General features: G+C 52.6%; 4 protein-coding genes across 4 annotated transcripts; 2 read left to right on the plus strand and 2 right to left on the minus strand.

The window, feature by feature from the left end:
- Positions 1-955: 955 nt before the first annotated feature.
- LOC120647606 lies at positions 956-1,860 on the minus strand. The gene has a single exon (XM_039924460.1). The coding sequence runs from the start codon at positions 1,744-1,746 to the stop codon at positions 1,231-1,233; it is 516 nt and encodes a 171-aa protein (XP_039780394.1). The 5' UTR covers positions 1,747-1,860; the 3' UTR covers positions 956-1,230.
- An 11,978-nt stretch (positions 1,861-13,838) lies between these two features.
- LOC120647602 (protein WEAK CHLOROPLAST MOVEMENT UNDER BLUE LIGHT 1-like) lies at positions 13,839-16,579 on the minus strand. Its single transcript, XM_039924454.1, has 3 exons — positions 16,379-16,579; positions 15,768-16,056; positions 13,839-15,671 (listed from the first exon to the last, which is right to left on the minus strand). Exons 2-3 carry the CDS (start codon positions 16,008-16,010, stop codon positions 13,896-13,898), a joined length of 2,019 nt encoding a protein of 672 aa, XP_039780388.1. The 5' UTR covers positions 16,011-16,056; positions 16,379-16,579; the 3' UTR covers positions 13,839-13,895.
- Positions 16,580-17,212: 633 nt separating this feature from the next.
- LOC120647605 (protein IN CHLOROPLAST ATPASE BIOGENESIS, chloroplastic-like) lies at positions 17,213-19,913 on the plus strand. Its single transcript, XM_039924459.1, has 11 exons — positions 17,213-17,444; positions 17,655-17,738; positions 17,971-18,045; positions 18,150-18,192; positions 18,292-18,349; positions 18,448-18,609; positions 18,682-18,744; positions 18,826-18,917; positions 19,179-19,260; positions 19,388-19,498; positions 19,594-19,913. The coding sequence occupies exons 1-11, from the start codon at positions 17,330-17,332 to the stop codon at positions 19,732-19,734; spliced, it is 1,026 nt and encodes a 341-aa protein (XP_039780393.1). The 5' UTR covers positions 17,213-17,329; the 3' UTR covers positions 19,735-19,913.
- A 3,646-nt stretch (positions 19,914-23,559) lies between these two features.
- On the plus strand, positions 23,560-26,883 carry LOC120648919. The gene is made up of 9 exons (XM_039925546.1): positions 23,560-23,795; positions 24,540-24,676; positions 24,753-24,852; positions 24,959-25,027; positions 25,445-25,496; positions 25,817-25,905; positions 26,138-26,202; positions 26,322-26,409; positions 26,523-26,883. The coding sequence occupies exons 2-9, from the start codon at positions 24,555-24,557 to the stop codon at positions 26,541-26,543; spliced, it is 606 nt and encodes a 201-aa protein (XP_039781480.1). The 5' UTR covers positions 23,560-23,795; positions 24,540-24,554; the 3' UTR covers positions 26,544-26,883.
- Positions 26,884-27,294: the final 411 nt, after the last annotated feature.

A 27,294-nucleotide genomic window follows, 5' to 3' on the forward strand; every position in this document is an offset into this window, starting at 1 on the left:
TTTAGTGTGAGAGAAAAATATGACTGATGCTGGAAGCCAGCAGAACAAAGTATAAAAAACTAGAATAACTCTAGCGGTCCACGGGCCAACTTTCTTGCTTGGCTTTCCGTTCTTGTGGATGGAGTTGTGGCGGTGGAAGGATCGAATGCGTTTAGTTGAAGGGTTGTGGGACGGGACCCATCAAGAAAGGATCTAATGTGTTCAGGACGCCAACAAATGTGCTGCAATTTTCTCTAGTCTAGTTTGAGAAGAAAGCGTACACAACAGAATCACGCAAATGTTCAGAAATCAAATGTTTCAGTAGGCAGGCATTTGCCCCGATACCACTGTCAAAGTCTGCATCACACCGTGCAGCACGTGCAACCTTAGAAGATTTTGTAGGCCAAGGGCATAATTCTTACACGATTGCCCTGTACAATCTTAGCACCAATAACCAAAACTTGATCCAAACATACAGCTAATACAAGCAGGAGACAATGCTACAGCAACCATCACTGCAAAAGGATAAGCTCATCGTAGGGAAAACCACCAAGCAGAAAATAGAAAACTAGATTTAGACCAGATAAGCTAGCCACTCCAACAAACCAGATTGCCAGTACAGATCAGCCCTAAATAAAGAAGAGTAAAGAGGTTCTTATATAGTATATAGTTGACATCCAAAGTAGAATGCTCTCAGAAATCTGGAAAACTGCCGAGGATGCATGGTCATATTCATAGACAAGTTCCAATATCAAATGATCCTGCCATTCAAATATGATTACTGTGTGGAGGAGAAATCAGATTGCTTTGGAGCAATGTACTCTGTACGAGACAATCAAACAAATATAAAGACTATCAAATGAAAATAAGTCCATCAGGGCAGGAGGAAGCTGTACACATTTCTAATCTACGATTGCACAGGCAACCAGACATTGCACCATGACTTGTAGAAAGAACACCAGATTTTGCTTAGCGGTGGCAGTCAACAGGGTAATGCATGTTTTGCAATAACAAGGTAGGAATTGTTTCAGTTTGACTAGGTAGGAACACGACACACATCAAGAGCGTATTCATTCATAATTTCAATTTCCTTTCCCCAAACGACATACATAGACAGAATCAGACAGACGCAACATATATATATATAGGTGCATAGTACAGCTTATACTGCATAATTTAATTCCGAGTAAATCATGCAATATTATTGTGAAGCGCCCTCGGACGGGACGGGACGGGACGGATCCCCAATTCCTAGTTCTTACCGGCGCCGTACTCCTCGGCGTCGTGGATGATGACGTAGCCGGCCTTCTTGGGGCTCTCCGAGTCGCAGAGTTGGTCCTCGTCGTCGCTGTAGACGTCGTCGTAGCCGGAGGCGCAGGTGGAGGCGATGAGCGACCAGACGAGGTACATGGTGGCGGCGGTGAGGGCGCCGCAGCCGAATCCGAAGAGGAGGCCGGAGACGACGACGAGGATGTCCTTGGCGCGGTCCTGCATGGAGGAGGCGACCTCCGACTGGGAGGCCGCGGCGGCGGGGAGGGCCTCGGTGCGGCGGATCTGGTGCGGGCCGAGGCGGCGGACGCGGAGGACGGTGACGACGGTGGTGGTGAGGGGCGCGGGGTTGGTGGGGTCCGGATTGGGCCTGGAGACGGAGGAGAAGGAGATGAGGAGCGTCTGCGCGTGGCCGCACGGGCGCGCGTCGGCGGCGATGAAGGAGACCGCGGCGACGGCGGCGAGGAGGAGAAGCTTGCCGGCGGCGGCGGCGGCCATGGCGGCGGATTTGGGGGAATCAGAGGGTGTCGTGTTAGTTGGGGAAAGGGAAAATTAAGGCCTTCCCTTCCTTGGGTTTGACATGGTATTGTCTTGGTCTTCGCGGACGGTGCTTTTATGGTTTGGCCCTTGCAGTATTAGGTTATTGCATAACGTGTGCCAGAGGGTTGAACTGCTGATTTGGTCAAAAGTCAAAAATCACGTTTTTTCAATTCTTGTTTTGTTTTCACACAAGTATTTTTCGGACTTGGTGATGTCTGGGATCCCCAATTTGCAAAGTTGATGTTTAGAACTGCAGATATGCAAAGTGCGATGTTTGAGTCTTAATTCTGCAATTTTCTCTGCACAAAGTAAACAAAATAGAGAATGACATTTGCTGTTCGTTAGAAATAAGCAGTTAAACTAAGATAGTGAAGCTATATATGTCCACGCAAAAATAAAGTAAAGAGTAGAATGAATGCGAGCAATGGAACTGCGTGAGAGAATGAATGCTATTTTCTTAAGAAAAATCTGCAAACATAGCCTTCTTTTAGAGTGTGTGTGTGTGTAGAGAGAGAGTAGAGCATTCACTCGGTACGCTACGCCTGCGACAAAGTTGTTATCGTGGTATCCGGTAAGACGGCGGCGATTGTTGTAATGAATAAGTTGTGGTAGAGATAAAATCAACGAGACAAGAACATTTGTACAGGTGGTCGTCAAAAACACAGGGTGGGTGTTTCCAAACTGACCATATATATATATATATTGTCGTGGTGCTGCAAACCACGGCCGGGTGGCGGAAGGCACCCGCCCTAGCCCAGAGGGTGTGTACTCAGGGGGTAGCTAGTCTTAGATCGATCTCCCTCCAGAACACAAGAAACACAGCAGGATTTAGAGTGGTTCGGGCCGCCGGAGCGTAATACCCTACATCCACTGTGTGCTGTATTGCCTTCCCACAAGCGTGAGGAGGTGCGAGAGCTTGAGTCTGTATGGATCCTCCTGTGCACAGCGAGCGCCTCCCTTTTATATCTCAAGGGGGCGCGTACACAGTCGTTGGATCCCCGACAGGTGGGTCCAACGATGTAGTATAACCTAACGCACTGTTCATGCATTATGGCGTCGCAGGCAAAGGAGATCTTTCTCTTGGATTCCCTCGCCTGCTCCCGGAGCCCTTCGTCCATCATGTCCTAGCGTCGTCTTGTCAGGTCAGGCCCGTCGCAGCTAGTGACACCGCCCGTCACATTGCTTAAGCGGGCGGTGTAGCTTGCGGCGTAGGCGGCATGATGGAAAAGTGCCGTGCTGTCGTATCCGTTTAATGCTACAGGCGGGCTCTGCGCGGGCGCGGCTCAGGCGGCTGCACTGTGCTCCTTGGTAATACGCGGCGCGCAGCGGGGCCTGACAAAAGGCTGTCTTGTGTACCACGGCGGCAGAGCACGCCTTGTCTATCGCATTAAATGCGGTAGGTGGGCGAGTCTTCCTCCGGAAGGCTCGCGCACGATCCCACGCCTCCGGGACACGTGGCGGCTTCGGACCCCTACACGGTGAGGGGAGTCCGGACGGGCGTAGGAGGTCCCGGACCCCTCTGGGGGTCCGAGGCTTCGGCGGTCAGCTTGGAGCTTCCCTTCCATGGAGACACGTGGCGCCACCGGACCCATCCTCAGGCGGGGAACGGTCCGGGGCCGTTGGCCTGGTGAGGGAAAAGCCTGGCCTGTGGGGCCTGGCTACTCCGTCTCTCCCGCGCAGCTACGGATAACTACGCGGGTCCTGCTTTGCTGCAGTAAGAGTGGGTATCCCTGTTGCAGGGTACCGACAGTGGCCCCCGGGCCCACCTTGGGGGAGGTACGAGCCCACAGGTGGGGCCACTTCTGCGATTTGGTACTATATAGCTTGAAGCTCCTTTCTGCAGGTCTTGACCGGCTTTGACTACCCATTGGGTTGGTTGCTGCCTCATCACGTCGCAACGGATTACTGACTAAGGGCCCCACGATAAGCGGTTCACTTAGTCACACGCGCGACGTTTGGCATTGTTGCGGCCGGAGTAAACGGATCATTTACCACCGGCGCAGCTCCCGAAAAGCTCGGCCACGCCTATGATTAATGCGCGCACGTCAGCTCGGCTTCCGCCTTGCTTCACGCGCGCGGGCGACGGTTCGGATCCCGCCTTTTCGCACCCCCGTTGATTACCCACCCTCCCTGACAGGTGGGCCTGGGCCCCTCACGTCATGGACTGGGCGGCTAACTCCTGGTGCGAGCGTCGCTTGAGTTCCGGCGACGGTTCCGGGGCGCGCTGGTTGAGACAGGCTTTATAACGGGGCATACCGTATCCTATGGTTGCTTTCCCGCATTCGTCTTCTTCCTCCAGCCTTTGCGCCCCTTTGCCTCCGAGCCTTCCTTGACCTTCTCTCCCCCCTACACAGGCTCCTTCCTCGCCCGTCAGGAGATGGCATCCCTTGTTCATCCCCGTCGCTTCCAGACCGAGGGAGAGCTGAACACAGTGCGCCGCCTGCTCGGGTGGAGCGCTCAGGAGACCGGCTGGGGGGTGCGAGCAGGCTCGGTTCCCCTTGGCAACCTCCGCGCCGGGGAGTTCGTGCTATTTACCTCGCACGTCTCCGCCGGCGTGGGGCTGCCGATTTCTTCATTCTTGCTGCTGCTGCTGGAAGACTTCGGCCTCCAGCTTCAGCATCTGACGCCCCACTCCCTCCTCCTGGCGTCCATCTTTGTGCATTTATGCGAGATGTTCGTAGGAGTGCGTCCCTGCGTCATCCTCTTCCGCTACTTCTTCATCCTGGTGAAGTCCGGAAGGAGCAAGGACGAAGTGGGAGGGTACTACTTCCAGATAAGGAGCGACCTGCCGACTCCTTACATTCCGGGCCTTGCTGGCGGAAGGTGGGAGGAGTGGCGCAGGGATTGGGTGGTTGCCACCACCGAAGCCAACGAGCGCCTTGTCCTGCCGACCGCGGGGCCCGCCTCCGACAAAGCGTCCTGGAGGGCCAAGCCATCGCTGCAGCCGGAGTTCGACTCCGTGCTGGATAAGATCAGGTCACTGGCAGGGAGCGGCCTCACCTCGTGGCACGTGCTCGGCGACTTCGTGAAGCGCCGGATCGCCCCCCTGAAGCAGCGGCCGCGACCGGCGTGGAGCTTCACCGGCCTCAACGATTGCAGCAGGACCCACCGCGGGGAGGGAAGCGACCTGACCCAGGAGGCCTTGGAGGTCCTGGTGCGGAACGTGACGGGAGACACCTTCATCGCAGAGAATCTGATCCTCCCGCAGAGCATAGTCCCCCTCTGCGAGGACCCAGCGAGGGTGGCGGTGCTGGCCACCCTGCCAACCCTGGACGACGGGGGACTGGCCCCGCGGCAGACCGGGGGTGACCCGAACCGTGGGCTCCGGATCCCTGGCTCGTCCGGGGATCAGGCTACGCTAAGCGCTGCGGGGTCCGGTGCCACTACGAAGGGGAAACAGGCCGCGGCTAGCAGCGCGGCTGCGGCCGGCTCCAGCCGGGCCCAGAGCAGCTCCGGTGCGTCGTCAGGGGACGTAGGCCGGCGGAGGCTACTCCGGGGCGACGGGACCCTGGTGTCGGAGCCCGCCGCGAAGCGCCAGAGGTCTTCCGAGGGCGCAGGCCAGGGTAGCTCCCGGGCTGCTGGCCCCCACGGGTCCTCTGGCGTAACTGGACCACCACCATCGCCGCCGAGGAATTCATCGCGCCGGCAGCAAGAGCGGCCGCAGCAGGAGCAGCTGCAGGAGCAGCGGCAGCAGGCACGCGGACGGGAGCAGCAGCAACAGGAGCGACCCCGGGCTGCACCCATGCCGCAGTCGCAGGTACAGCAGCAACGGGCGCAGGCCCGGGTTACGCCTGTATCGCAGCTGCAGGGGCAACAACAGCAACAGCAACAGCAGCAGCCGCAAGAGAAGAGGCCCGGGCTCCGGGGACGCTGGGTCCCCGGTTCTGCTGGGTTAGTGTCATCTTGCTCTCCTCCCTTGCGCCGGTGTTCTGTTTTTTTTTTTTTGTGTTGACGGCTTTTCTGCTTTGCTACCAGGGCTTCCCGCCCCAGCGGTTCTTCTACCACCGTTGGCACATCAGCAGGTGCCCGGGCGGCAGCGACCTCGGCATCGACAGCGACGGTGGCAGTAGGTGCGGGACCCTCAGGTACGGCGTCCTGTTGCTAACTCCGTGACACATGATGCGATGCTGACTGTCATGCCATTTCCAGACTCTGCAGGGCTCAGAGCAGCAGCGGCAGCGGCGGTGGCGCCGGTGCTGGGTGCAGCCGCCCCTGACGTATTGGTGGCGGGGGCACTCGATGCGGCCGCGTCTGCCACGGCAGCAGCGGGAGCACCGAAGTTAGGCCCGGCCGCGGCCGACTTGTCGGCAGCGGGGGCACCAGAGCTGGGTCCGGCCGCGCCCGACTCGGCGGCAGCGGAGGTGCCGGAGCTGGGCCCGACGGCGCCCGACTCGGCGGCAGCGGAGGCGCCGGAGCTGGGTCCGATGGCGCCCGACTCGGCGGCAGCGGAGGCGCCGGAGCTGGGCCTGGCCGCGCCCGACTCGGCGGCAGCGGAGGCGCCGGAGCTGGGCCCGGCCGCGCCCGACTCGGGGGCAGCGGCGGCGCCGGAGCTGGGCCCGGACGCGCCCGACTCGGCGGCAGCGGAGGCGCCGGAGCTGGGCCCGGTCGCGCCCGACTCGGCGGCAGCGGAAGCGCCGGAGCTGGGCCCGGACGCGCCCGACTCGGCGGCAGCGGAGGCGCCGGAGACAAGTGCTGCAGCGGAAGCCCCTACCTCCAGCTCCGGTCCTGCTGCGGAGGAAGAGTTGGAGGTGGTGTTTGGCAGGCGGCTCCTGCAGCTCCAATCCCCGGAGGAGGATGCGACTCCGCTTCCTCAGGTGCTGTTGCGAGTTCGGCGTTCAATTGAAGAGGCAACCTCCTCCGCCGAGGTGGCCTTCCGGCGGGAGTGGTCTGCGCTGGAGAGCGAGCGTCAGCGCCTCTCCGACTGGCACACCCGCCTGGAGGCGCACACGAAGGCGGAAGCCTCCCGCGCTGCGGAAGCTCGGTCGAAGCTCAAGTCGGACCAAGAGGCCTACCGAGCCAGCCTTAAGAAGGTGTTTGACCGAGAGCTCGCAGTGTCGAATCGGGAGAAATCCTTGGCACAGCGGGAGCAGGACTTCACCCTGGAGGTTGTTGGGTTTGCTGCTCAGCGGTCCGGCCTCGAGGCTCACCTCGCAGCCCAGCAGTCAGAACTGGAGACTCGCAGCGAGGACCTCGAGGTCCGGAGGCAGGAGCTCGACGTCTTCTCTGCGACTCTGCAGGGATGGCATGAACAACTGCAGGAGAGGGCCCGCCAGCTGACTGCCGACGAGGCGGACTTGGAAGAGGACCGGAAGTCTCTTGCCAAGCGGGAAACTCACGCCACCGCCATAGAGAAGGAGCTTGGGCGCCAGCGAGAGTCGCTCAAGAAGCGGAAGGTATACGCGGAGCAGAAGGAGACCAAGCTGGAGGAGCGGTCCCGCGAACTCGAGGAGAGATCCCGCGAGCTGGAGGTGGCCAAGGCGGCCTTGGACACCCGGGTGCAGGAGGCTGTCCGGGAGGCGGTCCAGAAGCACCAGGAAGACCAGCGCGCTGGAGCTCAGCGGATCGCTGACTGGGCGGCCGAAGCGAGCCTCGCACTGGTGCCATTTGGAATGAGCCCGATCCAGGTGGGGGAGCCGCCAGCTTCGATAGCTGACGCCCTCCCAGTGTTGAGCTCCGCTTCGGATAGGCTCCAGCGCTTGGGGCCGGTCCTTACTGGACAGCTTGAAACCGAGGGCCGCGAGCTGATCCGGATGGTGGCGGAGCACATCCTGACCTGCCTCCGGAGCCACGACCCGGCCATCTCGCTGGCGCCCGTGGTCGATGGCCCTGTAGCAGAGACGGAGGCCGCCGCTCGGGACAGCGTGCGGGAGGTCGTTGACTTCGTCGCCGCCTACTTCAAGCGAGAGCCTGCGGACCCTTAGGCTGGGGATTGTATCTTTTTTCTTTTGCATTATGTAACAAACATTGTATTAGTTGAAAGTTTTTGAAATAGAAGAAACTTCAACTTAGCTGTTTGGCGGTTGTTGATTTGCGGTATGCGGCACCCCGGCGCCCTGGCCCCCTGGCGGATAGGTTCAGTTGTCTGGACCTGTCTGCCATCTTGGGCATAGGTGTCACATAGCCTGCAAGGCGAGCAAGCGCCTTGTTCCCTGCGTGGTATACAGGAGTACAGAGAGAAGAATCAAATTTGCTTATATGGTAGCAATGATACTGCAACTTAGCTATTTGACGCATGCAGAATCCATCCATGATGTGTGGGACAAAGCGGATGCCTGGGCCCCCTGGGAGAGAGACTCAGCTGCTGTGAGTCTGTCTACCACCGAGATTGGCTCTTATCCTGCATGAAAGCTTTGAAGCAGATACTCGGCCCCCCTGGTAGATAGGCTCAATGGTTTGAGACTGTCTACCACTGGCCAGGTTTGAACCTGTGTACCACTTCAAAGTTATAGCTTAGAGCAGACCCGCGGGGCTCATTCCTGACCAATCCCAGGCCTGGTACCAGGTCTAGGACTCTAGATGCGCAGGCCCAGGTAGCTCTGTGCTTGTTACAGAGTGGGGGAGTGCGTAGGCTTAGGGTCGGAACCAGGCTAAGGCGCTACGCAGGGCTCCGGACCACTCCAGGAAACAGCACGATCTTTCCGGACCTGGCTTCATCGTCCTAGACCCTTCGCAGCAGTGGGTGAGGTCACTTTGCTGTGCTCGATCCTTTGAGATATGGTGCTGGACACGCCGTGTTGGACTTAGGAAGCCAGCTCTTGATCTGGGACGAGGTCCGGGCCCCCAATTACCCGGCTCCAGGTACTAGAGTACTCGTTACAGGGTGGTGGAGAGTGCAGGCTTTTGGGTACGGAACCAGCTAAGCGGCTACACTGGGCTCCGAACCACCCCAGGAAACAAGTACCCGCTCCCCAGAGTAGGTCCTTAGGGGTCCGGACCCCGCTCCTGCAGCAAGAGGGTCCGGACCTGTACGGTAGTCCAGCAGCTCAATGCAGATCTTAGTTGCAGCAACAAGAGTAGAGGTCCCGCGGGGGTTAGAAAAAAGCGAAAATTACGAGAATCGAAATGCGTAATTTAACTTTGACACAAAGACAGAATTAGGAAAAAATCTTTCCTTTGCAATCTCGATGTACATGGCTTGCGCGATGGATGTCAGAGGCCGGGTTTATGAGGTCGGACCTCTACCGCTCTGAGCCGCGCGTTAGCCGCTAGTGCGATGGATGCCAGAGGTCGGGTTTACGAGGGTGGCCCTCAACCGCTCCGGGCCGCACGCTAACTCTATCTTATTACAAAGGAAAGGTTATCTCCCTGCTCTGCCTAGGTGTAAAACTTACGCAGATGCTCTATGTTCCACGGGTTGGGCAGCGGTACTCCGTCTTCTGTGGCGAGGCGAACGCATCCGGGCCGGCATACCTCTGTAACCTTGAAAGGCCCCTCCCAGCTGGGGGAGAGTTTGTGGAGCCCCGCTCGGTTCAGGATCCGTCTGAGGACGAGGTCGCCAGCCCGGAGCTCCCTACTGTGCACGAACCGTTGACGGTAGCGCCGGAGCGCCTGGTTGTAGCGTGCATTTCGGATCGCTGCTCGCCACCTTCGCTCGTCAACGAAGTCCACGTCGTCGCACCGCAGCTGCTCCTGCATGGATTCGTCAAAGGCCTGGACCCGTGGTGAGCCCAGGTGAATTTCTGGGGGAAGGCATGCTTCAGCCCCGTAGACCAGGAAGAACGGAGTCTCCCCGGTGGCTCGGCTGGGTGTGGTCCGGTTGCCCCATAGTACACATGGAAGCTCGTCAACCCATTTGGCACCATGCTTTTTCAAGCAGTTGTAGGTGCGGGTCTTGAGTCCCCTGAGGATCTCTGCATTCGCTCTCTCAACCTGTCCATTGCTGCGGGGATGTGCCACGGACGCAAAGCATAGCTGGATGCCAATGTCCTCACAGTACTCTTGGAAAAGTCTGCTTTTGAATTGGGTCCCGTTGTCCGCGATGATGCGGTTTGGGACGCCAAATCTGCACACAATGGACCTGAGGAATGCGACTGCTGATTTCTTAGTAATATTCACCACAGGAGTAACCTCCGGCCACTTAGTGAACTTGTCGATGGCAACATAGAGGAACCGGTACCCGCCGACAGCCCGGGGGAAAGGCCCCAGGATATCCACACCCCACACAGCAAATGGCCATGAGGGCGGAATCATCTGTAGAGCTTGAGCTGGGGTGTGTATTTGCTTTGCATGGAACTGGCATGCTTTGCAGGACCTTACCAGCTCAGCCGCATCCTGGAGTGCTGTTGGCCAGTAGAAGCCGTGCCGAAAGGCCTTGCCAACAAGCGTGCGAGAGGAGGAATGACTTCCGCACTCGCCTCCATGGATCTCCGCAAGCAGTTCGCGGCCCTCTCCCTGGGAAATGCATCGCATGAGGACTCCGTTGGCGCCACGGCGGTAGAGATCCCCTTCTACCACCGCGTAGCGTTTAGCCAATCGGACTATGCGCTCAGCGGACACATCGTCATCAGGGAGGATGTTATCTTTCAGGTAGTCCCGGATCTCGGAGATCCATGCATCGGGAGCTCCCAAAGCAGATAGGGGTGGTTCTGTGAGGACAACAGGCTCCTCAACAGAACACACAGCCCTAGTTGGGCACCATAGGTGGAATACTGCCGGGACCGCTAGCTTCGAGGTGCCAGCTTGATCCCCGTCACCCGGCTCGGCAGGCTGGGCGGTAGGTTTCAGCAGCCGTCTTTCAAAGACACCCTCAGGCACAGAAGCCCAGGTAGATGCTCTCGCAGAGAGATCATCTGCTGCTGAGTTGTGCTCGCGGGGAACGTGTTGTAGTTCCAAGGCGTCGAAATCCTTCTCGAGCTTCCTCACGTGTATGAGGTATGCCGCGAGCTGGGGATTATTGCAGTTGCAATCCCCTCGGACCTGCTTAATGATTAGCTGGGAGTCCCCCTTCACCAGAAGCTGCCGAACCCCCAATGAGAGGGCTTGGGTCAGGCCGAAGATCAGAGCCTCGTATTCCGCCATGTTGTTGGTGGCCTTGAACTCAAGGTGCACCATGTACTTCAGCTGATCTTCGTTTGGGTCGATGAGGACCACACCAGCTCCGGCCCACTTCTCGCGGGCGGACCCATCAAAGAAGAGTGTCCAGTGAGGCTCGGTGAAGACTGGTGTCCTGATTTCCGGCTCCGGGGGTCCAACATTTATGGCCGGACCTCCAGGGTTGCTTGGGGAAGGAGTCCACTCCGCTATGAAATCAGCCAGGATCTGGCTTTTGACCGCATGGCGTGGCTGGAATTCCAGTTGGAACTCCGCCAGCTCTGCTGCCCACTTGGCGATATTGCCTGTGGCGTTGGAATTGTGTAGAATCGCTCTTAATGGGTAAGAGGTCACTACAACAACTCGGTGTGCTTGAAAGTAGTGGCGCAGTTTCCTGGACGCAATAAGTATTGCATAGATAAGCTTATGCGTCTCAAGATACCTGGCCTTTGCCTCGTGGAGGACTTCACTGACGTAGTAGACTGGCTTTTGGACGGTCCGGACCCTAGTTCCTGGGTCCGGTTCGCCCTTGTCCACCGCATCTGTCCCTTGGGCCCCCAGTGGTTCTGGGCTCCCAATGGGATGAGGCTCCTCCGGACCTGCCTGTGCGGGGCCCGGACCTTCAAGCTGGGGTGAGGCTGACGGGCCCCCGTGTCCGGGGTCCGGCTCACCATCCTTGGCCAAGAGGACCTTAGTGCTCCCCTGGCGGGTTTGCTCCATCCTTTCGGCGACCAGGACCATGCTGACCGCCTCCGCAGATGCAGCAAGATACAGAAACAACGGCTCACCGGGTTCTGGTGCCACCAATACTGGCAGCGAGGTGAGGTGCTGCTTCAGCTCCTGGAAGGCCTGTTCAGCCTCTTCGGTCCATGAAAATGGACCGGACCTCCTCAACAGCTTGAAGAAGGGAAGGGCCCTCTCAGCCAGCCTCGATATGAAGCGGCTAAGAGCAGCGAGAGATCCAGTAAGCTTCTGGACGTCCTTGATGCGGCCAGGAGGCCTCATTGCTTCGATCGCCTTGATCTTGGCTGGGTTTGCCTCGATGCCTCGATGCGAGACCAGGAAACCCAGCAGCTTCCCTGCTGAGACGCCGAAGATGCACTTCTCTGGGTTCAGCTTCGTGCGGGTGGCGCGAAGACGGTCGAAGACGAGGGACAGGTCCTCCACTAGTGTTGATCCTACCCTAGTCTTGACCACAATGTCATCGACATAAACCTCAACAATATCTCTAATTAGATTACAGAAGGTTTTGTTCATGGCTCGCACAAACGTGGGTAAGGCATTCCTTAGACCATACGGCATGACAATGTAGCAATAAAGCCCATCTACTGTTACAAAGGCAGTATGCTTCCTATCCTCTCTAGACATCTGAATCTGGTGGAAACCAGAGTATGCATCTAGGAAAGACAAAAGATCACACCCGGAGGTGGAGTCCACGATCTGATCGATACGCGGAAGAGGGTAGGGGTCTCTTGGACATGCCTTGTTGAGGCTGGTGTAGTCGATGCACATTCGGAGCTTCCCGTTGGCTTTTGGGACGACGACCGGATTGGCCAACCACTCGGGATGGTGGACCTCCTCGATGAAGCCAGCGTGTAGGAGCTTGTGGACTTCTTCGCGGATGAAGTTCTGCCGCTCCACAGACTGCTTCCGAGGTTTTTGGCGCACCGGCGTGGCGTCGGGGTAGATCCTCAGATTGTGCTCGATCACTTCCCTGGGGATCCCGGGCATCTGTGACGGTTCCCAGGCGAACACGTCGACATTTGCCCGGAGGAAAGCGATGAGCGCGTCTTCCTATTTCTCCTCCAGGTTCCCCGCGATGCGGGTGGTCCTGGTGGCGTCTGCCCCAATCTGTACCGACTTCACGGGAACTTGGTCCGGATCAGATGGTTGGACCTTGGGAGCCTTTGCAGGCGCCCTGGGTTGCGAGGCGGACGGATCCTCCTCGGAGCGTGCAGCCTCTGCCGCCAGAGTGTGCAGTCTCTCAACTGCAGCAACGGCAGCGGTGCGGTCGCCCTGCACGGTGAGGACTCCGGCAGGGGAAGGCATCTTCAAGACCAAATACCCATAGTGGGCAATGGCCATGAAGCGGTAGAGTGCCGGTCGGCCAATGATAGCGTTGAACGGGAGGTTCACCTCCGCAACATCAAACATGACGCTTTCTGTGCGGAAGTTCTCCTCGGTCCCGAACGTGACCGGCAATGTGATGCTCCCCAGGGGGAACACCGGATGTGGGCCCACTCCGGAGAATGGGCGAGAGGGAGTCAGCTTGGACTCTGGGATCTGCAGCTGCTTAAATGCTGCATAACTGATGACGTTGAGGCCAGCCCCACCGTCAATCAGCACGTGGTAGAGCCTCACGTTGGATATGACAGGAGCAGTGACTAAAGGTAGGACACCAGCTCCAGCCATATTCTCCGGGCAGTCAGACGGCCCGAAAGAGATGGTGGTGTTCATCCACCTCTGGTGCGGCGCCGCCCTGGGGACCCCCGGCTTCACCGAAAGGACCTCCCGGCGAAGGGTCTTCACGTCCCGCCGGGAGACAAGCTCCCAGCTCCCGCCATACATCACGTACAGCTTCTTGCGGCGGTCGCCGTTGTCGGAATCGGAGTCGTCGTTGTGATAGACGCCCTTCAGCTCTCGAGCGGGGGATTGATACCCCAGCTCCTTCTCCCCGGCTGCGGCCCTGCTGTCAGAGGCCTTCTCCTTGCCGGCCCGCTGGCGAGGAGGGGGTGAGTCATCCTTAGAGGACTGCTCCCGCCGCCCACTGACCCGTTTCGCGAGCTTTTGGATCTCGCGGCAGTCAGCAGCGCTGTGGCGAGCGGTGGGATGCACTGGGCATGAACCTCCGCTCCCACCTTGCGGGCGAGGGCGTTTGCCGTGTGTATTCTGGCCCCCAGCCGCTGCCGCCGCAGCCGGCGCCGCTGGTGGCGCTGCTGCTGCAACGACTGGTCCGCCAGAATGCGGCTCCCCACGACCCCGGTTCTTCTTCTTCTAATATGTACATACACATGCATGCATAATAATAACCACATTTATAGAGTATTTATTTAAAGAAGATGCATGCATGCGATGGATCACTTCCAAGACTGAGCAGCAGCTCTTTTTCGCGCCAAGAACATGACGAGTCGCGGGAAGAAGGTCGTCTTCCTCTGCCTCGCATCCGCATCCGCATCCGCATCCGCCTCCGCCTCCGCCGTCGACCCCATCAACTCGGTCCTCGGCATGTACCCTCCTCTCGGGCTCAGTATGTGAGGATTCCCGCGCCCGTCGTCGAGCACGGAGATCTCCGCGAGCCCCTTCCCCGTGCGGGGCGACGACGAGCTCTCGCCATCGCCGCGCCGCTGCGGATCGTGCTCGGCATGCCACTGCCTCAGCTCCCGCTCCGCCGAAAGCTTGTCGAACTCCGCCTCCTCGGCCTCCAGCGTCGCCGCCTCCAGCGCTTGCCGCCTCTGCTCCGTCTGCCTCTCCTGCTTCGCCAGCTTCTCCAGGCTGCGCACCTCCGCGTCCTTGGCTTCCTTGATCAGCTTCACCGCCTCCATCACCCGCTTCCCGGCCTTCTCCTCCGTCTCCCGCGCTCGCCGGCTCAGCTCCTCGTACTCCTCCACCGCCAGCGTCACGCCCCCTGCTTCTTCGACGGCCTTGCTCTGCATCTGTTGTGACTTGTTCGATGGCTGCACTAGCGCGGCCGCCGTTGCCGTGGCCACCTCCTCCGACGTGGTGGCCGCGAGTATCTCCCGCTTCACCGCCTCCAGCCGCGCCTCCATGGAGGCGACGGAGGCCTTGGCCAAGTCGGCCTCTTCCCTGGCCTTTGCAACCTCCTCGCAAGCGGACCGGGCCTTGGCCTCGGCCTCCTCCGCTTCTCGCCGCGCCTCGCCTATCTCTATCTGTTGGGCGGCGTCCTTGTCCGCTGCCTTTGCTGCTGCCTCCGCCGCGGCGAGCTCGGAGGTCACCCGGCTCAGCTCGTCGTTGAGAGATAGGATGGACGCTGACGAGAGCCCTTCCCTCCGCCGCAGCGCGGCGAGCTCCGCCTTCTCCTTGGCCAGTTCATCTCCCATCGCGGCGGCGGCGGCGCGCAGGCACTTGGCCTCGTCCTTGGCTCTCTCCACGCTCGCCTTCACGTCCTGAAGCTCCTTGCTCATCTTCTCCAGCGCCGGCAGGGTGGGTTTATCATCATCGCCGCCGTGGCAAGCGAGCAGCTCGAGCTCGGCTTTTAGGCTCGCCAGCAGTTCTGAAGCCGCCTCCGCCTTCATCTCGACATCGCAGGCCGCCATCAGCTGAGCTCGTAGCCTCTTGGCCTCCTGCTGGGCATCCTCCAGCTCCATCTGCCACTGCGACTTGTCCTGCTCCAACGCCAGCGCGAGGCTCAGCCTCTTCTCCTCCGCCTCCACGAGAGCGGCGCGCGAAGACTCGAGCTCCGCTTTCAGCGCGATGAGCTCCGCGGCGAGGTGCTCGACGGCCTTGGCAGTCTCCCGCGACTCCGCGGAGGCCTCCCGCGCTCGCGCCACCACCGCGCCCGCCTCGGCAGCGGCGGCCGCGCACACCTTCTCCCGCGACTGGAGCTCCGCTCGCGCCGCCCGCAGGTCCGCCTTGGCGGCGGCTCTCTCGCTGGCGGCGCGCTGCGCCTCCCCGAGGCGGCGGTCGGCCAGGTCGGCTTCGTGCCGCGCTTGGGCCTCCTCGATCTGCGCCTTCTTGAGGTTGAGCCTCAGCTTATCGGCCGCGCTGGTGGTGGTGTTGAGCTCCTGCAGCAGAGCTTGTGCCTCTGCCTCCATTGACCTCTCTCTCATGTGGTGCTCCGTGGCCGTCTCTTCCTGCACCTTGTCGGAGCAGTCATCATGGGCTTGCTTGCGTTTCTGTGTCATGAAATATGATCGTCATCATTATCATCATCATCTGAAACTAAGTAGTAAGAGAGAAGATTGGAATTGCACAATGCATAGCATAGGTACCTCTCTCCAATCAAGGATGCCCCCGAATTTGGTGACGGCGCCTTTTACGGAATCGATGGGCGCGGCGGTGTCGACGTGCGACTTGGGATGGATAACCTCGATGGAGCCACTGGCGATCTCTGATTCTTGCGTCGTTTCATCTTGCTGTTGGTGCTCCTGGCCGTCTTGTTGAGAATGTTGGTGAGAGGTGGATGGAGGCGATGCGGGAGCGATGGAGGTCCCTTGAAGGTTAGCTTCCTCCATCCAGCAGCCGCAGCCACAGCATAGGTGTATGATGTACAAGAAATGTCTGACGATGGAGCATCGTACCAGGAGGAGAGGAGAGGAGAGGAGAAGAATCATCAAATGATCAGCCGCCTTGCATTACTTGATTGATTGACTCGCCAAAAAATTAAAGGTATGAAAATCAGCAATCACCACCACAAATGCAAACGCGATTGGTCCTTGCTCTCACAATTGCTACGGTACGGTACCTCCCCCCAGGCATGGCCCTTGTTGTCTTTCTTCAGATCGAAAATGATTCAGGCTCGTTCTTGCTTCCAAATTCAACAAGGCGAATGCAGCGGCAGAAAAAATAGGGGACGTGGAGGCAGGCAGCGAAAGGTAGGTACCTGGATGGTCCCTTGGATTCGTCCTCGTCTCCTTGCTCGGTTTCTCGCTGGAAGTCCGTCGATGAGATATTGGGCTGGCTGGGCACAACCAATCCTTTCTGCTTTGGTTGGCCGGCCGTTGAGAAGAGAGGACTGACTCTCCAGGGAGGGAGGGAGGGGGAAATGTGGTGGGGAGAGAAGCTCGGGGAGGGAGCTTGCCTTACCTTACCTTTTTTTTTTTGAAATCTTACTCTTTGTTTTTTGGAAGATTTGAAACCTTACCTTTATTTTAGAAAACCGAGGCTGTATTTCACATATAATAAGGGGGTAAAAGTTTACATGGCAACTCTTACACAAGCACCCTTGAACAAAAAGAAAACTACATTTTGGTCCATACAATGGTCTCCCAGTTGTCTAACTGTCGCCGGCGAATTGAGGAGTCCCTCAATGAGCAGCCACCGAACTAGAGGTAGGAGAAGATGCACGACAAGGTCGACGCCAACAGGAAGCACAAGCTGCAGAGGACCACCCTCCCAGCAAGATTTAGCTCCGCGGACTGCAACTGACAGCGAGCACAATCTAGAACTAGAGAAGTAGCTACCTATCCTATATACACCCGCACGTGGATTCCTCGACCTAGCTCCATCTGTGACGCTACTCCGGCCGCCGAAGAAGGAGGGGTCTGGCGGAATCACCGCAGGGAGAGCTCTCCGCCTCTTTTTTTCCCCCTACAACCGTAGCTGAGGAAAAGAATGGAAGGACTAAAGCGCAATCGGCTCAACAGTTGCGGCTCGTGGATGAGACGGGTCCATCCTCCATGGCTTACCTGGGCCTCATCCATAGCCCACTGGAGGCCCAGAAGGCCACTGTTGCTGCGGACGCCGACGGGCGGAGCGGAGTCCACACCACACACTGTCCTGGCCGCGGCTCAGCCGCCGCTCGCCCGCCACCACCACCGCTCCGATAGGTAGGATGAGGCCACCGGTGAGCAGGGCGGCCTTCGCGTCCGTCCTCTTGGGCCGCCGCGCTTCTCCGGTCGCCGCCCGCTGCGCCTCCTCCTCGGTCGCCGCCGTTACTGCTGCCTACGGTGAGGCCAAAACCCAGGACAATCTTCGGTTTAGTATTCGGTACGAATCAATCAATCCAATTCATTACCAAATGAGCTGTGTGCCTTGTGATGCCCTCTGTTTGGATTGTACCCATCTACTCCGTTAACTACAATCAACGGCCAGCCAACAAATCCATTTCTTCCCTTAATGCCATTTGGGTTTCTAACAATTTTCCTGCTCAAATCCAGACCATGCATCCTTTGTTAAGGAAATTGCCGCAACCGATCCACCGGAGCATCTCGACTCTCTCTTGAACGTGCTTCAGGCACGAGGTACGACGCAAAATTGGCATTTTCTTGCTTTTTTCGTTGCTTCTCTCTTGTGCATATCTGCTGAATGGGAGCCCTATTTACTGGTCCGTGTTCGTTTTTCTGACATAGGGCAAATTTGCTAGAATTCGAGTTCCTGGTTGATTTTTGGCTGCAGCAATCGCACTGTTCAAATCTAGCTGTTGGGACTTACCTAGGACCCTCTCGATCTTGACCACACAAATATATTTGACAGGTGAAAAGATTGTTTCTCCTGGAGCAAAAACAGGCTTGATTCCGGTGGTTGTTCCTTTATCAGAAAGTCCAGCAGGTTCGGATGCCTTATGGTTTGAGCGAATTACTTGATCGCAAACATTTGTGATCTAGGTTTGACAAGTCTCTGGCTTTACCTGACATCATCTGTCAAAAATATAGGTAATTTAACATCCCTGCTTAGATGGCCAACTGCTCCAACTGGGTACATTGCCACTCCATGCGCTGCGAATTTTACATCCATTCTATACATCTTTGACAATGGCAATCTAATCAAATGCGTATGCATCCACTTGCCCTTCAGGATGGAGATGCCTGTAGTGGAAGTTCGTAAGCATGGATTGTGGCTTTTGGCTAAGAATGTAAGTTTATATTGTTTCTTGTTACTAGTGTCTCGCCTTATTGTAAATGAAAAGTATGCGATAACTATCTGTTCACAGTTTTACTCAATATTTATCAGGTGAAACAATATATTCACAGAATACTTGTTGAGGCTGACATCAATGGTAATGCTGGTGACGATGTATGGGCTGCTGTGGGCGAAGCTGGTGAAAACCTTTACACTAAAGGTGACTTCAAAGGGTCACAACTGGCGGATCTTGATGTCTATTTGTTGAAGAAGGTTGAAAGATACACATTAATTCCAAATTACTGAGTTTCAAGGCAGCTTTTTGTACTGATGCTTTTTTTGTAGGTTGGACTTTTCCCCGATGTTATAGAGAGGAAAACATTACGCCATCTAGAGAAAGGAGATAATGTAAAACTCCTAGATCTTCTAAGAGATGCATCAGTCTTCTTTGGATACTAATTTTTAATATGCTTCAGTTTTTCCCTTCAGGTCTCAGCTCTTATCACTGGAGAATTCTACAGTAGAGATCAATTTCCTGGATTTGGAAGACCCTTTGTGTTCAATGCAGAGATTTTAAAGAGGTATTACATAACATGAGCAGTTTAATTTCCTGATTTAATTACAAAATGCAAGAAAAAAATATTGGACACATGTAGAATTTGCTCTCAAACAAGTCTGAACTCTCTGACCTGAAAAAGTCAGTTATGCATTGCTGACTGTGGCCACTGCAGTGCCATATATTGTAATTGTGATAAATTTCCCATGCACAAAGGCCTGAGAGGAATTTAATGTTATCCTCTATTCCTACTTTATCTAGTTGTTTTTTTGTTGTTGTTGTTAAGAGTCGGGCGGACATCTGAAGCCAAAGATTCAGCTCGTTCAGCTTTGAAGTCACCATGGTGGACACTAGGCTGCAGTTACGAAGTATGATTTCTCTGGCCTCTTCATGTTTTTGCCTATATGGCTATCACCCATCAAATATTTCCCTATCGTCTTAAGGTCACTCTTAGTGAAACTAAAGACTAACAGATATAACGTTTTCATGAAACAGGAGGCTGCTGAATTAGCTGGGTGGGAGGATGAGCAGATCGAGTTTATAAGAGAGAAGATAACCGAGGAGGGAAAGCGTGAGGATCTGAAGAAAGGGAAAGCTCCAGAACAGGTCCCTAGTGACAGACTCTTCTTAACTTCTTCTGGTTATAATGGCCAATATTTTCTTGGCTGACGCCATCACCTTTGCTGCTTTCCTGCACCCAGGTGGTTCTTGACGAGGCAGCATTTCTAATGGACTTAGCATATGTGGATGGTAACTGGGATGATGTGGTGGACCGGATTGCTGAGTGTTACAGAGAAGCTGGGCTTGGTGACATTGCAAAATTCATTGCCTACAGGGAATAGATGTTAGATTCCCTATGCTTTGCAATTTTATTGAAGAAATTTTGGGTCGTTTTCGTACTCTTACTCCTTATTCATAAGAGAAAATGTTCCAACCTGTTGAATTTACAAGTAATACTCATCCATGAGAATGCCTGTGTCGTCATTTAATGATTGGCACCATAATAGACATGTTTTCACATGTCCCTGTTTTGTCTAGCTTCCATCATAGTTTTGTTTTTGGCATTGTTTAGTTATTCAGGATTACCATGTATCATGTTGCAATTTTGCTAGAAGTATGCATCATTTATAAGGCTCCAATTTGCCGGAGTGCTAGGTTTAATATAATCACTAAAGAATATCGTTTCGGGGCTAATAACTAAAGAGTAGTAGTATTTTTTAGAAGCAGTTATTACGAGCAGCCAAAGATAGAATACAGTATGTTAGGACTTAGGAGTTAACGGAGTACGGACATCGGACACTCTAGGAGGAGGCAGCTCAATTTACAGATCAAAAATGAAGGAAAAAAAAGAGAAAGCATTGCCTTCTTTTTTATATCTTATTATTTATGGTACTTTTATCTGGGAAGTCTCTTTCTCTTTTGACAAATGTCGGAAACTTAAGATTGAGAATCGGTGGAATACCATCCAATCTGAAACTTTCTTAACTGATATTCAAAAAAAGATTCTAGAAGAATTCATAAATTTAGAACAACTTTTTCTCTTGGAGGAAATGATTCAACCAACCAACCTCCCAAGCAGGATTCAATTACTACGGAGACTCCCAGGCAGCCCAACAGGCAACAGTCAACACGGGGGGGCAAGGCATATGCTCCTTTGACACGAGAGAGAGGTAAGACAAGCTCGCTCACCGTCATGGCGGCCCTGTCCACCTCTCCCGCCTTAGCAATTCTCCCTAAACCCTAGCATCTCATTCGAGCCGAATATTGATTATGTTATTTTTTAATATTAGTCTAATTTTTAAAGTTGTTAAATCTGTTATGTTAAAATATTAATTTATTTTAGATTATGGAGTCTTCCCCCACTCCCTCCCACAAAACCGCCGCGATGCCGCCTGCTGTAGTTTTCTTCCTCCTCGCAACTATGGGTGGGCATAATTAGTAGATGGCAAAAAAAGATCCGAAATAACTGAGACTGAAATCGGTATTTTCGATCCTACATTTGGTTCCCAAATCTATATCTATATCAGTTTTTTTTCTTTTCCAGACGGATCGGGCCGGGTGACCATCTACGGGGTAACACGCGGCAACAAGGGCGCGATTATTTAACGCTTCAGGCGATGGTTTCCGCATCCATCACCTGAAGGTACTCATGATTAATCCACCAACGCACCGTATTAACTGGCAAAACATCACTCGAAGCGTACAGTTTTATAAAAATATTATTTTGGGCTGGCTCATTAGGCTGGACTCTTGCCCATGTTGCCTGTTAAAATAGATGGGAATCTGTGCATGCATGCACAACTAGACAAAAGTGCTGACATCACCTACATGCATGCAAATCAAAAACTAAAAAAAAAACTATAACCATTAAACCAAGTATCCAGATTAAATTTGAATTTCACCATTTTCTTTCTTATGACAAGATCTTCAAAACAAGACCACATTTGCATATGTTTGCACGAATTTTTAAAAAATATATATTTAAAATACTAAATACTTAATTTTGGAAATTGAGAACAAATATTTTAAGAAAACGAACAAATTTTATTTTCTACGAACAAACAGTTAAACATAACAAACAAATAATAATGTACAACGAACAAAATATTACACATCATGAACATTTACTTGTCTAGGATAAATAATGAAAAATAAATATCGCGAACAAATGTGTCAACGTCACGAAACAATTTAATCTACAAGGCGAACAAATAATTTGGTGTTGCGAACAAATTAATTACTTGTAGATAAATAATTTTACATGAAGATAAGTACATCTACAATATAATCAAATATATATATAATAACATAGGAAAATTTCACATGTAAGCAATTATTTTTATAAGCATATATACGTGTGCTCAAAAAGTGAGCATATAAACGAAATAAATCATTTCACACACCATTTTATGAATCATACAAAGAAATAAATCTTCATGTGAAAAGAAATATATTTAGTAATAGCATTTTGGAACGGATCAATATGCTAAATCTGCATGTGAAAAGAAATATACTAAGTAATGAAAAATATACTAACTTTTCTATTAAAAATAATATAAATATAAAAGTTAGTACTCACGGGACAAGTTAGGATATAAAGTAACTTAAAAAAGATAAAATATGATCTAGAAAATTCAACTTAAAATATAAGGAAGAAAACTGAAAATAAAAAGAAAAAAGCAAACCGAAGAAAAAATATGTTAAAAGAGAGAAAACAACACGGAAGAAAAAAATGAAAGAAAGAAAACATACGGTTATACGAAAAGGATAGAAAAATAGTACGAATGAGCACATCACTTTGATCCTTTAGCTCACACGGGAGATCAGGTTGGGGTGGAATGTACAACACGAGGTGAAAAGGTTTTCTGTGGCACGTATCTCGCGGATAGGAGTTTCGAGCCGAAATAAAAAAAAATTTGCACCGCCCGCCAATAGACCAATAGAGAATTTGTTAATGGACTGAATTCACACTACGACCCACATCGGAACTTCTTCAGGCGATGAATCAATGATTTGCAGCGCGGGCGATGTACAGCCAGAGCACGGCAACAATCTGGCAAGTAGCTGGCGACAGAGCAGCAGTGCCTTCTCCTTTGACGGGCAACTAGATTTGACCATTCGTCGCGTCGGGTCAAAAGAAATTACCGGATCGATTTTTTTTTTGGCCCGAGTCCAGCCCAACGTGTGGGCTCGATTTTTCATGTATAATTTTCTAGTTTGGTAGATTTAGGTTGGATTTTTTTCGAGTTTTGGATTAAAAATTTTGATCTGATCCCAGCCCATGCATTTATTTATGGGTTATTTTAATTCGTACCATTACAATTTTTGAACTTTGGACAAACGTCATTACAATTAGCATATTTTGAAGCGTGCTATTACAATTCTTGGCTTCCCACAAAAATACTACTTAATACGTATGAAGATGACTTGAGCCTAGCTGCAGACATATATAAATACGTATCTCTCCTCTATCGTGATGTGCGGCCCCACTTGTTATATTCTTCTTCCTCCTCTTGCCATCTTCCATTGTTGAACTCAACAACATCCGTTGTCGTCGATGGTGAGCAGCAGCAGCACGTATGTGGCCGGGGAGCTCGTGGCCTGGGCGATGGCGAGCTGCAGCTGCAGCGCGCGGCATGGGCGGTGGCGAGCAATAGCAGCAACACATGGCCGAGGAACTCGCTGAGGAGAAGCACGACCGACGTGCAGCACGTGGTCAGCGGAGCAGGCGACTGACGCACGGAGCTCGCGGCTTGGGCGGCGCTCGGAACACATGGGCACGCGGTCTATGCGGAACTTGTGACCTTGGTAGCGCGTGGAGCTCTCAGCCAGCGTGGAGCTCGTGGCATCGTCAATGGCGAGTACTTCGGCGTGCTGCTGTTGCCCTTGGCCACGTCGTTGGTGAGCTCGAGATTCCCGGCCGGCATGGAGCTCTCAACCGGCATGTTGCTGCTGCTGCTGCTCGGGCCACGTGCTGCTGCTGCTCGTGGATGGCGGTCGGTCGTGAACGTGACTCAGCAAATGGAAAATGAGAAGAGGTTGAAGAAGATGGCAAGTGGGGCCCGCACGTCAGTAATAGAGGAAGGGGGCTGCAATGAAGTATACGTATTTATATACGTCTGCAGTTGGGCTCAAATCATCTCCATACATATTAAGTGGTATTTTTGTGGGAAGCGAAGAATCGTAATGGCACACTTCAAAATACGCGAATTATAATGGTATTTCTTCAAAGTTTGCAATGGTATGAATCAAAATAAGCCATTATTTGTCGGGTTGGAGTCCGGCGGCAGCACCCTCTTCCCACGACTTGTCTGTTCTTTCTCTCGGCCTCGGTCTTCCTTCCCTAGCGGCGACGACAGGGCGAGTTGACGGGCGCTTCGCCGGCGACGAACATCCGACAGGGGTATTGTAACGACCTAACGACCTACCCTGGGATAACGGCTAAGATCTACTCTGCACGTTGAGTAAATCACACCTGCTAAATAACTCTCTTGCGCTTTCGTCCTCGCTTCGCACAAAAGGTTGCAACCGGAGTTATTTAGCTTCCCGGGGCCTGGTATTTAAGCTGGTCTGGATTCATTTCTATTCTCAGTATGGGACTAAACTGCCGCCGTGCTACAGTAGCATGTCGCTACAGTAACCCGGCCCAACTGACATTTGGCCCGTTCTGTTACAATCATCCCCCCTTAGGACTCGACGTCCCCGTCGAGTACCAGACCAACCTAAATACCACCAGGATCTCCTCTCTTGGCCACGTCCCATACGTGTCCCATGTGCCACGTCCGTGCGTCCAGTGCCAACGGTCCCTGTGCAACGTCCGTGCCTCGCACGCGCCCGTCCACATGCCTTGGCATCTGCGACCACGCGCCCGTGCTCATGTTATTTAGCTTCCCGGGGCCTGGTATTTAAGCTGGTCTGGATTCATTTCTATTCTCAGTATGGACTAAACTGCCGCCGTGCTACAGTAGCATGTCGCTACAGTAACCCGGCCCAACTGGCATTTGGCCCGTTCTGTTACAGGTATGCCTGCCAATTCCCATCCTGCTGCGCGAAATCAAACACCCAAACCCCTAACATATGGTATTTGTATTCGGATCTCATCTGACCATGATTTTACCTACTAGTAAATTCCATCTTTTTGCAACAGCTGCCACCCTGGGGAATGGACATGATGAAAACGGTGGCCGACATGGTCCGTACCGCGGAAGAGTGCGGCAAGGACGAAGCCGCGAGCAGAGTGTGGTCCGAGGAGGAGCACAGAGAGCTGCTCTACCGCCTTCAATGGTACTACTTGTGATCAAATCCGTCTTCTGTTTTTTTTTCCCATACCGTTCCTCTATCTGAATTTGTTCTTCGCAAGGTATGCCAAGCATGACAGTGCCAGCATGTGTATCCACATCGCATTCCATCTGCCCAACAAGACTGCAAAGGATGTCGCCCTGCGATGGCGGTGGTCGCAGGTGACTGATTTCCTACTTGAATTGGGGGCATGTGTGCGCAGCACCGTTTCTTGTGCTTACAATAAATAAATAAAAGATCACCTGTCAATTCTCTTTTGTGTTCTAGGACAAGGAAAAAATTGCCAAGAAAGCAGAGTTGGTACCGAAAGATTCTTCTGGGGTAAAGGTTAAGAAGGTAAGCATGGATATGTGATTCTAAATTCAACAGTTACAACGAAACTCAGCTTGGTACAATTTATACCAGCATGACATAACAGCTTAAATAAGGACTATCATATCTTACTGTAAAAGCGCATGTCATAGATAAATACTTGCACAACTTATTCTTTTTGCTAATCTAATGTTTAGAGATGACATCATCTAGGAAGAAAAGAGGGAATATAATTGAACTTGCCCGGCTTGATTAATTGGATCTTGTGACGCCATCACAGTAATAGCTGCATTTATCTATCCAATTGGCATGGAAACACCATCCTGTGAATTTTGGGCCTTTCTCAATACAGGCGTGTTTTTCATAACCTTCATTACTAACTTGTAATCTGTAACGTGTTGTACTTCTTCCTTTTGACCTAATAACTATCTCACTGGACAGGGGCAAGGAACTAAGGGCGCTAAGAAAAATAACATGTATCCCCTTTCCAAAGGTACTGTTGATAAAGTGTGCCTATTCAATATCGAAGGATTCTTCCTCCCGTAATCTCATTCTTTATCTTTTAGATTAATGGCTTGCTGATTAAGGTTGGTCATCTAGTCAGTAATATTTGCCCTTTTCCCCTGAATTATAATGCTTTTCAATTTGCCAAGAATTCAAGTATTGCTCATAACATATTGGTTAGCCCCAACTTTGAATTTTTTTTAGCCTGGACAGATAAGATTCAATAAAATTTAGTTACCTCCGACTTTGTAAATGCTATCCCCCAACCAACTTTGAATGGCTAATCTACCTTTTTCCATTATGTTACAGATGCTCTAGATTCCAAGAGTACTAGAGAGCTTCTCCAGGATAGTTATATTTTTATGCAACAAATAGAAGAGAACATAAAAACAGGAGAGGTATGCTTTGTCATGCCGTACATTGACTTATATGTTTAAGCCTTTGTCGGACACTTGATGTGCATCATATCACAAGGTTCTTTAGTCTCTATACAGTTTGGTGTGCTACCAGACTTGTTTTGTCTATTGTGTTTTCAAATGCTTTTCAGTTTCATCATGGGAGTAACCTCCCTGTAGTTTTTTTTTTTTTTTCTCAAGGCAGTGAACTGCATTGGTTTTGTTTTTTGGGCAGTCGGGCAACAATAGTGCAGACTACTTTTACTACGTGAAAACTAACATGGATGCTATAGTAACGAGGTAAATCAAAGACACATACTGCCGAGTGATGAAATATACTGATTTTTTTGAAGCAAATAAAATATACTGATTTGAGATAGCCATTCTCTGAAAACAAGTGCTACGGTTTGCTTGTGCAGAGAGAACGAATTTTGTAGAATCAGCATCCCTATGCCTCCGATAGATGAGCAAGGCCTAGAGGAAATCCTACGGCAGTCTGGTCACAGGGTACCTCGAGACACTTTGTGATTAATTTGCTGCGTCTGTTTCTGGTTTTATGCCGTGCCTTTTTTTTCGCACTAAATGCTATCTTATTACTGTCCATGGGGGGGAAAAATCAGGCCGGCAAAAATGGTGCATGATGGCTGGAAGGCACCGCACAAAGGTGGAGAGAAGAAGAAGCAGGCCAGCGTTGGAATTCTGAAAGATGAAAACGTTAGCATTGCAATGATATGTTCTCTTGCCTCCTTTTGCACTCTATCGCAACAGTGTAAGGTTTAGCATGCCTGAAAGTTTCTTTGGTTTGATTGGTGCTAGACGATGTGATTCGAGCTGTTCTCTGTTGAATTTCTGGTGTCACTCATTTGTACTATGAGCGTATAAATGTATCATGATTGTACGAATACTCCATGTAGGATGTAAGTTTTTTTAGAACACAAAAACGGGCCCCATGCCAAGAAAACCCGAGCCCAACCTCCCCTCCCCTCCGCCTTTTTTCTATTTTTCTATTTTTTAAAAATGTTTTTTACAGAAATATATTTTTGGTTTCACAATTTACAGTTTTATACTCCTATCGTCCGGCAAGGGGGCGGCGGCCGGGCGGTAGGGATCTATATGTAATTAAAATTTGAGTTCTATCGCATAGAGGCTCCTACCGCCCGGTGGAGGGGCGGCAGGCTCCCCTAATATAAAAGCTGAGGTCCCCACCTGCATTTGCAGCAAACAACATCCATAGAGGAAAAAAAAGAGACGTGGGGTGAGGGAGGGAGTTGCAACAGCGAAGCTCTGCCGGATTTTAGATCCGAACCGCAGGTAAACAATATTTCTCAACTTTGTCATTCTAAATTTTTTGTATTTTTAATTTTGTGATTAGTGTTTTTTATATTTAAAAAA

Source organism: Panicum virgatum, chromosome 9K, assembly GCF_016808335.1.
Source record: "Panicum virgatum strain AP13 chromosome 9K, P.virgatum_v5, whole genome shotgun sequence".
NCBI classification, from domain to species: Eukaryota; Viridiplantae; Streptophyta; class Magnoliopsida; order Poales; family Poaceae; genus Panicum; species Panicum virgatum.

Coding starts and splice junctions, on each gene's coding strand:
- LOC120647602 (XM_039924454.1), bottom strand. CDS start 16,010: ATGGAGGAAGCTAACCTTCAAGGGACCTCCATCGCTCCCGCATCGCCT. Junction 15,672..15,767: donor GCATCCTTGATTGGAGAGAG/GTACCTATGCTA, acceptor TTCATGACACAG/AAACGCAAGCAAGCCCATGA.
- LOC120648919 (XM_039925546.1), top strand. CDS start 24,555: ATGGACATGATGAAAACGGTGGCCGACATGGTCCGTACCGCGGAAGAG. Junction 25,028..25,444: donor CTGGGGTAAAGGTTAAGAAG/GTAAGCATGGAT, acceptor CTCACTGGACAG/GGGCAAGGAACTAAGGGCGC. Junction 25,906..26,137: donor AGAACATAAAAACAGGAGAG/GTATGCTTTGTC, acceptor TTTTTTGGGCAG/TCGGGCAACAATAGTGCAGA.
- LOC120647606 (XM_039924460.1), bottom strand. CDS start 1,746: ATGGCCGCCGCCGCCGCCGGCAAGCTTCTCCTCCTCGCCGCCGTCGCC.
- LOC120647605 (XM_039924459.1), top strand. CDS start 17,330: ATGAGGCCACCGGTGAGCAGGGCGGCCTTCGCGTCCGTCCTCTTGGGC. Junction 18,046..18,149: donor TTTATCAGAAAGTCCAGCAG/GTTCGGATGCCT, acceptor TCAAAAATATAG/GTAATTTAACATCCCTGCTT. Junction 18,745..18,825: donor ATCTAGAGAAAGGAGATAAT/GTAAAACTCCTA, acceptor TTTTCCCTTCAG/GTCTCAGCTCTTATCACTGG.